The 15,663-nt window shown below is 36.9% G+C and overlaps 1 protein-coding gene across 1 annotated transcript in view; it reads left to right on the top strand.

Annotated features, from left to right (window-relative positions):
• SPOCK3 (SPARC (osteonectin), cwcv and kazal like domains proteoglycan 3) overlaps window positions 1-12,090 on the top strand; it is a 434,386-nt gene extending 422,296 nt beyond the window's left edge. Inside the window, exons 9-11 of the mRNA XM_073805699.1 lie at window positions 5,036-5,098; window positions 7,896-8,033; window positions 10,446-12,090. Of these exons, the coding sequence (XP_073661800.1) occupies window positions 5,036-5,098; window positions 7,896-8,033; window positions 10,446-10,609 (365 nt within the window). The 3' untranslated portion in view covers window positions 10,610-12,090. The remainder of the gene's footprint in view (window positions 1-5,035; window positions 5,099-7,895; window positions 8,034-10,445) is intronic.
• The last annotated feature ends 3,573 nt before the right edge of the window (window positions 12,091-15,663 follow it).

The raw sequence follows: 15,663 nt of genomic DNA, 5'->3' as shown, positions 1-15,663 counted from the left end.
TTACAGCAGGGGTCCCCAAGCCCCAGGCTGCAGACCAGTACTGGTCCGTGGCCTGTTAGGAACTGAGCCATACAGCAGGAGGTGAGCAGTGGGCGAGCGAGCAAAGCTTCATCTGTATTTACAGCCGCTCCCCACTGCTCACATTACCACCTGAACCATCCCCCCGCCCCCCATAGCTCCCATTACCGCCTGAACCATTCCCCCCCACCATCTGTGGACAAATTGTCTTCCATGGAACTGGTCCCTGGTGCCAAAAAGTTTGGGGACTGCTGATTTACAGAATAAAAAAGTAAATCCAGGTAAACTACCATAAAGAGACGTGGTCTTTTGTTATGATGACAAATGTTATTTTAATTTTTCTTTGATTATTATGATAGCATGTCCAAGTGTTTATACATGAACATTTTAAAATATTCTGAATAACTCTGAATGTTTCTACTGCAGAACTAAATATTTTTACCTTAAAACATTCCTAGATTTTGCAGTAATATTCGTAGAACTGATGAAAGGTCCCCAAAAGATTCTGCTTTGTATACTTTTCATTTATTATTCTTGATACTTACTTCCAAAGTATCAAAATCTTCGTAGTCACATGAAGACATCCTCTGAGATCATTTAATACACAGTAGAGATAATTTAGTACCTGGTAAACGATTATACAACTTCCCAAATGCTTAGGAGAGTTTAGCTAATTCCATTCATTAATATGCTAGAAAATATTACAAAAGCTCTATCAGGGTAACTGACTGTGGAGTTAGCTCATTAAGTAATTTCATGGAAAAGAATAAACATTAAAAACATTTTTTCAAATGTTTCACCTTATAAAGAATGTGTTTTTCCTGTTTATTCAATAAAAACAACAAATTCTTAAGTTTATTATAATTAGAGTAATATATGTGTGTGTGTGTGTGTATGTGTGTACATATAGAGAGAGAGAGAGGAGGAGAGAATAATGTATAATGGGGTGTTATTAATCCAGGTTGACTTAAAACTGCAATCAGGACTATAGTTGTATGGTTGTTGGAAAATGTCTAAAAAATAAAGTAATAGTGTTGTTTTTTAAAAAATATACCTTTCAAAAATAAATTAAGCTTAATTTCAAAAGTTTAATAAATGAGGTTGAGAATATAAAATTTCAGGCAAGTGAAATACTTGTAGTTTTCCAAGGGAAAAAAATTGTAACCTAAAAAAAGCTTGTAATTAGTTAAAATGCATATCTGTTTCTATGACTGATTTTCTGAAATCATGACAATTAAGCAACACAAAATGGATATGATGGTGGTTTGTGTGATTTCATTCTAATTACTTATAAAAGAATAAGTAGGAAAAATATTAATTTGGGATTTTTATTACCTTAGGTGTTAATAACTTACTTTTATAAAATATATTTTAAGCCCCTACTCAAAAAAGTACCTCAATTTATTAGTTGCTGTTTCAGTTAAAGTCCTGTTGTGTAAGATCCAGGAAAGAGAAAGTAAATTAACATTTATTCAGGGCCATGTCGTCTTTCGGACACATAAAATCATTTATCCCTCATATAGCCCTGTGAGAATGTAATGATCTCGCCCACAGCTGAGGATGACACTTAGTGATCTTAAAGTCCTTCATGTTATAGAATGAGCGCAGGGGACGGGGATCTGAACTTCTTTCTCCAGCAGCTGTACCTCTTATTTTTTTTTTAATTTTATTGAAGTCTAGTTGATTCACAATGTTGTGTTGATTTCCACTGTACAGCAAAGTGACTCAGTTATAGATATATGTAGATATAGATGTGTATTCTTTTTCATTTTCTTTTCCATTATGGTTTATCTCGGGATATTGAATGTAGTTCCCTGTGCTCTACGGTAGGACCTTGTTGTTTATCCATCCTGTATATATTGATAGTAGTTTGCATCTCCTTTACCTTTACATTCAGACTTTGCGAAGTCCTCATACATAAAATGCTGAGAGACGCCCCTAGGCAGCTTGCTGGCAAATCCTGTTCAGGGCAGGACCCCGGCCAGTGATACACCCGATGGGATGACAGTGAGAACAGTAGCATCTTTCGAGGTCATTTATGCCTTCCAGCCACAGGAGGAAATGTCAGAACGGGCGTCATCTGCATTAGTTTTACAAAGGATGTTTTTCTTTAATTTAATGAAAGATATTAAATACAGGCAATGTTGTCCTTTGGTATTATGAATATTTGAAACTTGCACAAAGTAAGCCTGATAAAGTTATTTAAGTATATCCATTCTGTGAGAGGCTCCATGAAGGAAAGCGATTGGGCAGAGGCCTCCTGAGAAAGAGGCTGAGCTGGTCCGGGTGCCCTCCCTGCAGGGAGGTGGCACCGCCTGCAGGTGTGTGTGACACCCACTGGGTCACGCACACACCTCTGCAATGTCTACCTTAGCAGTTTTGACATCACCTTGTGTCTCTGTATTTGACAGCTAATAGAAATATACTCCCTAGAAATAACTAGTTGTGAGTATAGGAAGAACACCTTTGTATATTACTGTTGTAAACATAGAGATATTTCCTTATTTTTCCCAGTGACATTTTATTCAGTTCAAAATTGTGTGGGAAAATAAAAATGCATTGTTATCATTGCATTGACAATTATCCATTCATAATATAGATAATGTGTGAATGGTTCCGATATAAGGCTTTGAGGTTTTAAATTCAGAATGCAAAACAATGAACAATGTTAATTTTTTAAAAAACAGCATTTTGAAATTAACCAGTAAAAGATTTTAATTCTTTTTTTTTTTCTTATTTTTTAAAACTACTGTTGGGAATAACTACTTGTAAATTTAATGATTACATTAAAGCCTCTATTTTATAACTCATGATTTTCATACAATTTTAAGCATATAAAATCAGAATTTTCCATAAAGTCAAATCACCATTAGATTGGGGGAAATAAATCTTGTGTGTAAACTTGTGCCTAATCGTGTCCAAACCTTCACGCACTTTGCCACCTCACTGCCCTTTCATCTACATCAGTTGTTTGCAAGAGACTTTAATGACAGGCGAAATCTCAGTCACGCCCTCCGAGTGTACCTGAGTCAAAGGCCAGACAGAGCACAGGATAGATATTCTCAGTCCAGTACTGTATATAGTGGAACAGCCCAATCTGTCATGACTTCTCTCGAAATCTGGCAGGTTCCCCTACACACAGTTTGTGGCTGCCCCAGGTTTATTCAGGGAGAGTCAGACTCAGACGTGCCTGATTTCGGGCAATCCCACAGGAAGATAAGAGAAATATCGCTTCTACTTACAATAACTGTCCCATAGCAGTGAGAAGAGTTGCTTTCAATGTAGTATTGAAACTTCAGCTAGAATCTTTCCTCTTGGTTTTAAATGTCATATTTGGGGGGCAGTAAATGTTACGTCTACTCTATAAGCCCATATTATGCAACTTCATTCCTATTCTGTTAATAATATAAGACTCACACATTATTAGAAAAAACAAAGGGGTCAGTTGAGCCAGTATCAGCGTGAAGTAGAACAATAAGGTAATCAGGTTTTTCAAGCAAATTACTTTTTCTTCACATTTTTGATTCCTCCAGGAAAAGCATTGTTGGCCTGACATATTAAACTGTAAAATACATACTAAGTTGTTTGTCTCATGGTCTCTTTCCACTCTGCTGCTTACATGCAAATTTAATAATTGCATATTGTGAGCTTGGTTTGGTAAAAAATTCTTAAATTATTTGACTTATATCTTGCCTTTTCACTAAAAAAGTTGTAGTGGAGCAAGTACTAGTTTATTGTTTTGCTGTTTCAGTAGTTTGTGGTACAGGTTTTATATAGCAAGTATTAACATCAAGTTTTTACAATAAGAGTCTAAAGTACATTGAACTGTTTTCAGATAAGAATATGTATATATATTAGAAAATATATAATTAAATATAATAAGCCAAACTATATTATGTCTATTTAGAATTTTGTACTTCTCTGAAACTAATCTCCTTCTAAGTGGTTTTAAAGAGTTTGAAAAATAGGCATATACTTATTTCCAAATTGGTTTAATGTTCTAAGTTTATTATTTTTAAAGATGGCTTCTCAGAAATTATTGTATATTACATCCTGTTTCCATATTGGGTATATACTGCAAACATCTGGGTTAAACTGAAAAGACTGAAGCCTGTCAGTGTTATTCAGTATCAAAATTTATAACAGTGTCTCTGAATAACTTGGAAGCATTCATGTTTTCCTAGATTATGTTTAAATGTGAAGCTGTTTCTCTTGATCGTAGAAACTGTTTTAAATGAGGGAAAACAAAATCAGTTAGTTTGGGAAGCAACCTGTCAGTTGTATTTACATTAAAGAGTTGACTGACCTTTTAAAAGTCAATGAAAAGAACCATTTTCCATCCTATAAGTATTTTATACCATTCTCCTTTCTTTCATCCAATTCTGTTATTCTGAGGAAATTAAGATAATCAAACAATAAGTAGAAAAGCCTCTCTATAGAGAAGTAGACATAAATGTAGATGTAAATGATGTAGTTGTAGGTGCAGATGTAGATGATATAGATGCAGATGTAGGTGTAGATGTAGACGTAGTTGATGTAGATGTAGGTGCAGATGTAGATGATGTAGATGTAGATGATGTAGATGTAGGTATAGATGTAGATGATATAGATGTAGGTGCAGATGTCGATGTAGATGATATAGGTGTAGATGTAGGTGCAGATGATGTAGATGTAGGTGTAGATGTAGATGATGTAGATGTAGGTGCAGATGTAGATGATGTAGATGTAGGTGCAGATGTAGATGTAGATGATGTAGATATAGGTGTGGATGTAGATGTAGATGACATACATGTAGGTGTACATGATGGTGCAGATGTACTGTAGGCATAGAGGTAGGTGTAGATGGATGTGTGTATATACATGTATATGTATCTACTTGTGTGTGTCTCCATAAGTAAAGCAGTTGATACGTAACGTGTCTTCTAAAGCTTGTAAATCTAACTAAGGTTTGGTAACATAAAAATCACCCCCTCTTTGTTTACCTATAACCATTGAGGTGACATTAATGCCGTTGCAGACCCACCTTGCCAGACAGAGCTCGGCAGTATTCAGAAGCGGCTCGGGGTGAAGAAGCTCCTCGGTGAGTTGTGGATCACTCTCTGACACCTTTACTGCTTACATAAATAACCCTCAGGAAACAGCAACACAAAATCGATATTTATCCAACGAACGGGGACCTCACTAAATTTCGGCAACAAAATTTATGACGTTTTTGAAAGTCATTAGCCTTACTTTTATTATCTTACCTATTGAAAGGTATGATGTCTGTTTTATTACCCTAATATAATGCTCATTTTGAAAGTTATTAAGTAAAAAAGAAATTTAAACAATGCTAAAGGTAAAGCAGCAGAAACTTCGGTTCTAATTCTGTGGTTGACAGTTCACAAATTGATGGTATGTATGTATGTAGAGAGAGGGGAAGAGAGAGGGAGGGAGAGAGAGATGGTTAAAAGCATGGGCTGAGTTCCTCAGGAAAATTGGAACAGATTTTTTAGTTTCTCATCAGCACTTTTTATAAACTTACTTTTACTAAGTAAATATATGTATTAGATGATAAACAGATACATAGATAATTCCAAATTTCACCCAAAGCCTTGAAATATTAGAATGCTTGGCTATTAACTGATTGTTAAACTATTACATATGATTATTTTCTTTATTTTTGTCAACATACAATTTTTCAATACACTCTTTTTGGGATAATTTTAGATTCAGAAATTTTATAAGTACAGTAGAGTTGCCATGTATCTTTCACCCAGCTTCATCTAAAGTTACCATCTTACCATGTATAGATTAACTATCATATATTTATCAAATCTAAGAAATTAACATTGCTATAATCCTATTAATTAAGCCTCACACTTGATGTGGATTTCACAAGTTTGTCCACACATGTCCTTTTTTCTATTTTAGCATACAGCGCAGAACACCACATATGCAGCACTTGTTGTTTTTCATGTGTGTTAATGCTCTTGTATATTTAGTGGCACACAATTTTATGGTTTTAGGTCTGATTAATCTGTATTATGATATGCTGTCTTTGTAATTACAATATTGTATGTTTATATGAGAAGATTTTTCATATTACTTGAAAATTCACAGTTCAAAATAAATAGACTAAATTTTTTAATACAGCATTTTAGATGTGAAGCCACATCATTAGATAAAAGCTACAATGTATCACATTTCTTTTAACTCTGCTACAAGATGCACCTTTCCAGCTCACAGGTGGAAACGTTACCTTGGTACCTGGGTTTGTTTTTTTCTACAAATCGAAGTTCATTCATGTGCACTGGGAAAAGCCTTTGACATTCAACGGGAAAATATCTTCGACTTGGTCAAGGTCTATTAATGACAAAAAGCTATTAACATCCAGGCTTTGATTATTTGATGTTACATAAAATGAAAACATATTTAGAGCCCAATTGAGAGGAGTCATCTTTATTCATCTTACGTAATAAAAATGAAAGTCATTACTAGAGAGCACTGACCCTTCAATATTCCTTCTGAAATGGGTAGGAAAGCGTCCTTCTCTGACAGTCTGTCCACTGTTATGCGGTAGCAGGTGCGATGCATCCAGGCTGCAAGCTGTCTTGGTGTCTGCATTTCTAGGCTAATTCCTAATAATGCTCTTCTGTTTCCAAGGTGTACTGGCGGAGACAACAAATTAAATGGCCACACTAACTGTCCATCTTAACATTTTTATGTCAAGTATGTCAAATTATGGTATTTTTTAAGAGGTAGAGATAATAATATTGAAAATCTTCCTTATCTTTCCTGCTATATATCCACAGAAGGTGTTCTCGAGTTTCCCACATTGGTGATATCCGGTCCACCTCACTCGAAGACCAGAAGTTCAAATCCTTCAAATGAATTATAATTTTCAAACTAAATTGATTATTTATATATCAGAATTTTGAAACTTTTTTAAAGGGTTAAATAATGATCGCATATTGTTGCAGGACTAAATGGAACAGTTTCATGTTTTATCTGTTTATTAGTCATTGTTTTTCCTTTTTTCTTTCACCAAGTAACTATAGTGTATCTGGTCACTGAGCAGACAGTTGGTCAGGAAAGACAAGAAAATTGTCTAATCTCCTAAAGCTTACACTGTAGCGTGGGAGTGTTTATTGAAGAACGTGAATTCACCTCTCAATTATTATTGCACACTTATCACTAGCAGTGTGCCAGGTACATGTTAGATATTATATTATGAAACTAAGTGTCTAGCTTCCCGCTAGACTGAGTGTGAGTTGTTCGTATAGCGATCAAAATCAAGAGAAGCGAAAGTTCCCAATACAGAGGATACCACAGAGTAGTGGTGAATGCATGCACTGAGAGACATACACGATGGAAGAAATATATCAGAAACCCTCCAGCCTAAGAGAAGGGGGTCACATTTCAGTCAAGTTTTACGTTGCAAGAGGGAGGGAAGGAGAGGGATTCCAGGTGAGGAGAAGATGCATAGAGAGATGAAGCAGGACTGCATTTGTAGAAAACAGCTTGATGTGGAAAGAGCTGAGGATACATGAATGAAAATTTGGGGAGATGAAAGTCAAAAATTGGCAGTGATGAGACGGTGAAGGGTCTCATATGCCCTGCTGAGCGGTCTGGGTGACTTACCATGCATGGCGTTCATCAGCTCTCATTCCGTATATTGTACATCTGGAAACAGCCCCCTCTGCAGAGTGATTAAAAAGACAAGACAGTAAATTTGCTCAACAGAAGAAATGCAAGAGGTTCACTATGACAGCGCCTGCTTTGTTCTACCTGCACCATAGCTCGTAGCCTGGAGCCGGAGCTCATATGTGTGTGTCTTGAGTGAGTCAGTGCATGGTCGGTGACCCTTGTTCCTACCACATGTGCGTGTCTCACAGGACAGTACGTCCCCCAGTGTGACGCAGATGGTTACTACAAGCCGACGCAGTGCCACGGCAGCGCTGGGCAGTGCTGGTGTGTGGACCGATACGGAAGGGAAGTCGTGGGGTCCAGGAGGCGCGGTGCAGCAGACTGTGGTAAGGAGGAGGGCCGCGCGTGCCACGATTTCTCCCCCGCAGGATAAGTGCTGGAGAGTTGCATTCTCTGCCCACCTCTATGCAAACCCTACAGAGTGTACTGGGCCGGGGGGCACAGGAAGGCTCACTCCTAGCATGTTAGAAAAAGTTGTATAACTAACAAGTAGAACTGCATAACTTAGATATTTTAAGGAAGAATAATGAAAGGTGGGCCGCTTTTACTCCTCCAAGTACGGGAAGGATGTCGCATGCCTTCCGTGTTCCTCTCGGGTAAGGCAGACTGTGTCATCCATCCTGGGCCCGGTCACCGGGCCCTGGTGGGTGCCGTGTCACCACACAGCACCCTCCCATCTGTGTGCCTTTGGAGAAGGTCACTCAGGGAGAACATGGGAGGACCAATGAAAGAAAAAGTAACCTTTTTATAAAGTAAAGGTCCATAAATTGCAGCTGTGTGAGCATGTTTCCTTATGTTTGGGTGAGAAAATATAGTTTTAATTGTTTGAAGGGTAATTATAATTAATATTCTAGTTCTTTTTCTGAGCATGCATTTTACATATAAACCTAAAAGAATAATATTACAGTTAAGTTGAGCATAACACACACATTGTAAAGTTTTAAGTGGGATGTCTTTTGTCTTTCATGAAATATTTTTTCAGAATGCAGGTTTCAAGTGAGTATTTCTGTTTGTACTGTGGAGAGTTTTCACTACAAAAGCCACTTAGCTGTACACACACACACACACACACACACACACACACACACAGACGGAATTAGTGGATTATGTTTCAACTAATACAAATGACCAAAATGTAAACAAAGTACTTGGTCAGTCTTGTATTTCAGAAAATGTTTAGCTTTCTCCTTTATGCAATTTTTAAACTGATACACTGTGGTTGTTTAGAAATAGATAAATGGTAAACGGTATATAAAAGCAATCGCGTTTAATGCTTAAATGCCTGTTCTGCATTTATTTATTCCACAACACTTTTAATAGCTTGGTTTTGGCTTTCGGCCAGTGTTTTCAGATTCCGTACGATGGAGTACAGTACTCAATAGCTACATTACATACTTGTTACACGTGGAGAACACAGCTTTGTAACACGTAGTTTGAATGAGTTGCACTATCAGTTATTTCAGTTATCCGTGATGGATAAAGAATTTCAGATGTTTATTTTATAAATAATAATTATATGGAGATGAATTCAATAGGTGACAGGGAAATGGTTTTGGGAATGTGACGTGTGAGTTTTCTCGGCATGTTGAAATTATTAAGAAAATACAAGAAGTAGAAGAGTACAAATAACATTTTCTTCACAAAAGATACGAACTTCAGTGTGTTGTATTGTGAAATCAATCAGTTCATAAGCACTGGAGGACATTAATAGGATTTGCTATAATTAGCTGCCAAAGAATTATTAGACCAAAATATTAGAAAGGGTAGAAAATAAACACACTGGTACTAGGGGAGTTGGGAAATGATTACATTCTGAGATATGTGTGCATTATTGCCTCCATAGTCATTATAAATTTCTAAACATTTTTTAAAATACCTACTGGCTGTGTTAGTTTTCTGTTGCTATCGCAACAAAATCCCTCAACGTTAGTGGCTTAACCCACACACGTGTGTGATCTTGCACTTCTGAACATCAGATGTCCAGCATGGGCTTCTCCAGGCTAAGGTCAGGGTGTCTTCAGGGCTGGTTCTTCTGAGGCTCCCTCCCGAGGACAGTGTTTCCTGGCCCTGTCCTCTCCCAAGACCACTCGCGTTCCTTGGCCCAGCTTCTGACTGTCCTTCTGTAATCACACCGCCCTCTGACTTCATCTGGAAACAGTTCTTTGATTTGAAGGATGCAGGTGATCACCTGGGCCCACCCCAGTTACCCACAGTAACCTGTCAGCTCCAGGCCCGTGATGTAATCACATCTCCTGAGCCCCTTTACCATGTAAGGTCACACAGTCACAGGTTTCAGCCATGAGCAAGTGAACGTCTTTGAGGGGCAACTATTTTGCCTACACACTAAAAGAAGAAGTTCTCAATTCTTCGTAAAATTCAAAGTTTGACATGGACTTTATAAAACCTGGGCTGAGCTCAATATTACTGAACTGGAAATCGTACATATCAGACCTCAGCAACAATTCCGCTTTTTAGCACTGTATATTTTAACAAATGAGAAAGAATGGATTTTACCTTATTTTTGTTAAGAAAGCTAAAGAGCAAATTAAAATTTTATTTATCTTTTAAAAATTTTTTTGTTCTTGGAGTATAGGTGATTAATAATGTTGTGTTAGTTTCAGGTATACAGCAAAGTGACTCAGTTTATTAATTTCCTAAATTTTCATCAGAATTTTCTGACCCTCAGAAATTATCCTACCACTCAGTCACATAACATTAATGTTTACTTTTTTCCTAAGCTATTGATTTTGAGATCTCTGGAGATTTTGCAAGTGGAGATTTCCGTGAATGGGCTGCTGATGACGATGAAGATGACATTATGAACGATGAAGATGAGATTGAAGATGATGATGAGGATGAAGGGGATGATGATGATGGTGGTGACCAGGATGGATACATCTGATGGATGAGAGCTGAGAACAACAAATTCTATGTTTCTTTTATTTACCAAGTGATCCCCTACTGAGGAGTACCTTCCTGCCCCAAAACAAAATGATTCTAAAACTCACTTATATTTTGTATAATTATTTCAAATATTGCAACTAAAGTCATAGAACTTTATGTTTAGAGAAGTATCATTTACTTTGAGTTTTTATATGAAAAAGAGAACACATATGGAGTCTAGCCAGACAAGAGAAAATTATGAAGAGCTACTGATCTCTGTGAGTCTGCCACAAACAAAACAACCAGTGCTTGAGGTCATATGTGATATTTTTCTGGGAGAAATTCTAAGTTGAATCTACAATAACATACTAGTGACCTGGATCCTAAGGATTTTATAAAAATATGCATGACCTTAATTGCAGTTTCCAAGTAGACTCTTCCCAGAGCTGGAGGGATATAGAGGTGAGTGAGGGAATAGCACAAAGTGAGAAGAACGAAGTCACCATCCTGGAGACCTCCACCATGTTTGTGTGTTTTTACTTATGAAGTTTTAGTGATGTTTTTAGTTCTGAAGTTATTCTGGATGTGACCAGATATCTTCCAAAATGGCCAGTAGGGAAAAACCGTGGATTTTGAAAGTTAAAAACGTAGTTGTCCTTTCTAATTTTTATTTTAATTTAGACAGCAGTCTTATGTTGATTTGTTTGATAATCTTAACCAGCATGATTTCTTTATCTTTCTAGGTTTCTTTATCTTTCTGACCAGCAACTTAGGGTGCAGAACTTAAAGTAGAAAGACAAAGGGAAAGATTCTTTTAAACCGTATTTTTACAAAAAGTTTGTCATTTGCCCCAATATCAAACTTAAAAATCTTCATTCTTATTTTATTTCCTATGTTAGATAAATATTTGCATTTAATCTAAAAATTATGCCATTTTTGTTACTAGTGTCGAAACTTAGAGAACATACTGTATGGTGCCTTGCAAAATAGAAATAGAAAGGTTTCAGCATGCATCCCCACATAGGACATTAGGCATAGATAGGCACACCTAATCACGAATTAATACCAGTCCCGGTACTGCTGCTGGAATGAAGAAAATAGAATACTTTCTTTCTTTTTTCTACTGTTACATAGTTACCATGTGGACTTGTTTATGATTATTGTGTGGAGTAGCATTTAAGATTTAACTGCAACAAAACTTACTTTAATTGTTGTATTTAAGTTAGCATGTTAATTAATCATGTAGCCCTTCTGGTACACCATCGCTTTTAAGGATATCAGACCTATGGTTTTGTGCCCATAATGAAAGTGGAAAAACCTGTTGGGTGTTACACACTGGTGTCACCATTTAAACAGTGGGTCAGCTGGTTTCCCAGTATATACAATCCACTGAAATAAAGTTGTTGGATTCTTTCCATTTGATTTATATACACTAAGAAAAAAATCTTTAATGTTAACTTTATGTAATATTTAAGGTAAAATGCATTTTCTTTTTTACTGTTTATGTATAGTTTACAAAATAAAGAATCTTGCAACCAAATTAAACTGTTCCTTAATGATTTTCTGGGGTATAGATGGTAGCGTGCAGGATTCTTAATCTGTTTCTTGATTTTTAAAAAGCATACATCACAAACTAGCTAGAAAAGTTCTTTTTTAATTTTGAGTTTCAAAGTCAGAGCTCTTGACATCTTGCATATTGTTTTATTAGATACGTTTAAAAATATTTTTTTGTCAGATTGTTTTAATTGTTTTCATTTGTCATAGCATTGCAAAGTACATCATTTCCTTTGTTGACGGTGGTATTTTTAAGCCCGTTTTTGTGGTATTATACTTAACATATTTAGCTAAATTTCTATAGCAGCTGCATTTTTTGAAGAGTGACAGAATAACCTTATCTGTATAACAGATGTATAGAAATCACAAAATGTAACTTGTGGATTGGTTGGAAAAAGACAAAAAAAATCAAATGCTATATAGAGGTTTAGCAAATGAATTTCAAGTAACAAATATGGTGGTCTTTTAGTGAAGCTGTTTTTTTTTAAATTTTTATTTTATATTGGATTATATTTGATTTACAATGTTGTGTTAGTTTCAGGTGTACAGCAAAGTGATTCAGTTATACATATATCTATTCTTTTTCAAATTCTTTTCCTAGTTTATTACAGAATATTGAGTGAAGTTCCCTGTATTATACAGTAGGTCCTTGTTGATTATCTGTTTTATATAGTAAAACAGTATATATATATAGTTTTATATAGTAAAACAGTGTGTGTATATATATATATATATACAGTATAGTAGAGTGTATATGTTAATCCCAAACTCCTAATTTATCCCTCCCCCCTACCTTTCCCCTTTGGTAACCATAAGTTTGTTTTCTAAGTCTGTAAGTCTGTTTTTGTCTTGTAAATAAGTCCATTTCTATCATTTTTTTAGATTCCACATATAAGTGATATCATATGATATTTGGTTTTGTCTGACTTCACTTAGTATGATCATCTCTAGGTCCATCCACGTTGCTGCAAATGGCATTGTTTCATTCTTTTTTATGGCTGAGTAATATTCCATCGTAAATATGTACCACATCTTCTTTATCCATTCCTACACTTAGGTTGCTTCTATGACTTAGCTATTGTAAACAGTGCTGCAGTGAACATTGGAGTGCATGTATGTTTTTGAATTATAGTTTTGTCTGCGTATATGCCCGAGTGGGATTGCTGGGTCATATGGTAGCTCTATTTTTAGATTTTAAGGAACCTCCAAACTGTTCTCCATAGTGGCTGCACCAATTTACATTCCCACCAACAGTATAGGAGGGTTTCCTTTTACCCATACCCTCTCCAGCATTTATTGTTTGTAGACTTTTTGATGATGGCCATTCTGACTGGTGTGCGATGATACCTCATTGTAGTTTCGATTTGCATTTCTCTAATGATTAGTGACGTTGAGCAGCTTTCCATGTACTTCTTGGCCATCTGTATGTCTTCTTTGGAGAAACATCTATTTAGCTCTTCTGCCCATTTTTTGATTGGGTTGTTTGTTTTTGTGATATTGAGCTGCATGAGGTTTTAGTATATTTTGGAGGTTAATCCCTTGTCGGTTGCCTTGTTTGCAAATACTTTCTCCCATTCTATGGGTTGTCTTTTCGTTTTGTCTATGGTTTCCTTTGCTGTGAAAAAGCTTTTAAGGTTGATTTTAGGCCCCATTGTTTATTTTTGTTTTTATTACTCTAGGAGGCGGATCCAAAAAGATATTGCTGCGATTTACATCAAAGAGTGTTCTGCCCATGTTTTCCTCAAAGAGTTTTATAGTATCCAGTCTTACATTTAGGTCTTTGATCCATTTTGAGTTTATTTTTGTGTGTGGTGTTAGAGAATGTTCTAGTTTCATTCTTTTACTTTTAGCTGTCCAGTCTTCCCAGAGAATGGGAAGAGACTGCCTGATTCCTCCAGCTCCGTTTTTCTTTCTCAAGATTGCTTTGGCTATTTGGGGTCTTCTGTGTTTCCATACAAATTTTAAAATTTTTTGTTCTATTTCTGTGAGAAACGTCATTGGTAATTTGATAGGGATTGCACTGAATCTGTAGATTGTCTTGGGTAGTTGAGTCATTTTAACAATGTTGATTATTCCAATCCAAGAACATGGTATCTCTTTCCATCTGTTTGTGTCATCTTTGATTTCTTTCATCAGGGTCTTACAGTTTTCGGAGTACAGGTCTTTTGCCTCCTTAGGTAGGTTTATTTCTAGGTATTTTATTCTTTTTGATGTGACAGTAAATCAGATTGTTTCCTTAATTTCTCTTTCTGATCTTTCGTTGTTAGTATGTAGAAATGCAAGAGATTTCTGTGTATTAATTTTATATCCTGCAACTTTACCAAATTCATTGCTGAGCTCTAGGAGTACTTGTTTTCGCTCCCTCGGACTACAGCACGAGTCCCAGTAAGGTTTTGCCTGAATTTGTGGTCTGGCCTCTTATCAATTTCTGTGGATTAAAGCATCCAAGAACCCGGCTTGGTAATTGAAGAGGAGGCAGGCAGGCTTGGGATGGAGGGAAAGCGTGGAGAAGGAGAGCAGTTGATGAGCAGAGCGTGAGCTGGTGAGAACAGGAGAAGGATCGAGGCCAGAGTGGGAGGCTCCAACATGCCATGTCGAGCAGTTTGGAGTTACCGCAGAATCTCTGGGGAAATCATCGAAAAACGTTTATGGAAAGAAGTTACAAGACCAATTTCGTGATATAGAAATTGACATCCATGGATCTATGGAGAATAGACAGGGTGGGGAGGGTGGGGAAACTAAAGACATGGCCAGAGATTTTTAAGTGGTGGCCTTGTGTAAAAAAGATGAGCTGGGGCAAACGTGTTTTCTTTCTCTTGAATTGGGGAAATTGAAGGAATTTACCAATTACAGTGCAAGCTGATGATGGAAGGTGAGAATGGCAACCAAGCTTAGGAGACGACAGGCTCAGTGAGATTGGAGACAGAGAGTTCACCTGTTGAGTGAAGAGGAGATGTAGGACCCAGGGAAACGAGTTGTCCGTGTCCCTCGTGGAGCATCAGGGTGAGATGTGCACATCTGCTACCCTGGCCTCCAGACCTGCCTGGGCTCCAGCCCCCAGGGGCTCTGCTCTGTCCTGGATTCTTTCCATGGCTTCAGGCAACATGCCTGTCTCCTAGACACTTCCTGTGTGTCCTTAAAACAATCCACCCATTTGGGAACTTGAGAGTTTCTGCTCCTTGTAAACCAAATATCTTAAAGCAGGTGGTGGGGTTGATGGCCATATGTTATCAACAGGTCACATGAACGTCGTACAAGCAGTCATACAGGAGGAAGTATGGACCATGGGACATGGAGGGTGGTATTACCCTAAAGGAGCAGAAATGTTTTAAAGTTGCATGTTCTGAAAGAATGCATACTTCAGCTACCGGGAAATTGTGCGCTCTGTTCCTGCATTTCAGTTTAGGGCAGCAAATTCAAACTGTTTGGCTTGAGAAAGGCACCTTGGGATGTTTCCAAATGAAAGATGTTATCTTAATATAAAAGGCTATTTTTCAGTCTTTGGTATCATATGTTTCT

This window comes from Tursiops truncatus, chromosome 6 (assembly GCF_011762595.2).
Source record: "Tursiops truncatus isolate mTurTru1 chromosome 6, mTurTru1.mat.Y, whole genome shotgun sequence".
Taxonomy (NCBI): Eukaryota; Metazoa; Chordata; class Mammalia; order Artiodactyla; family Delphinidae; genus Tursiops; species Tursiops truncatus.
This window is presented reverse-complemented; position numbering and strand designations above follow the sequence as displayed.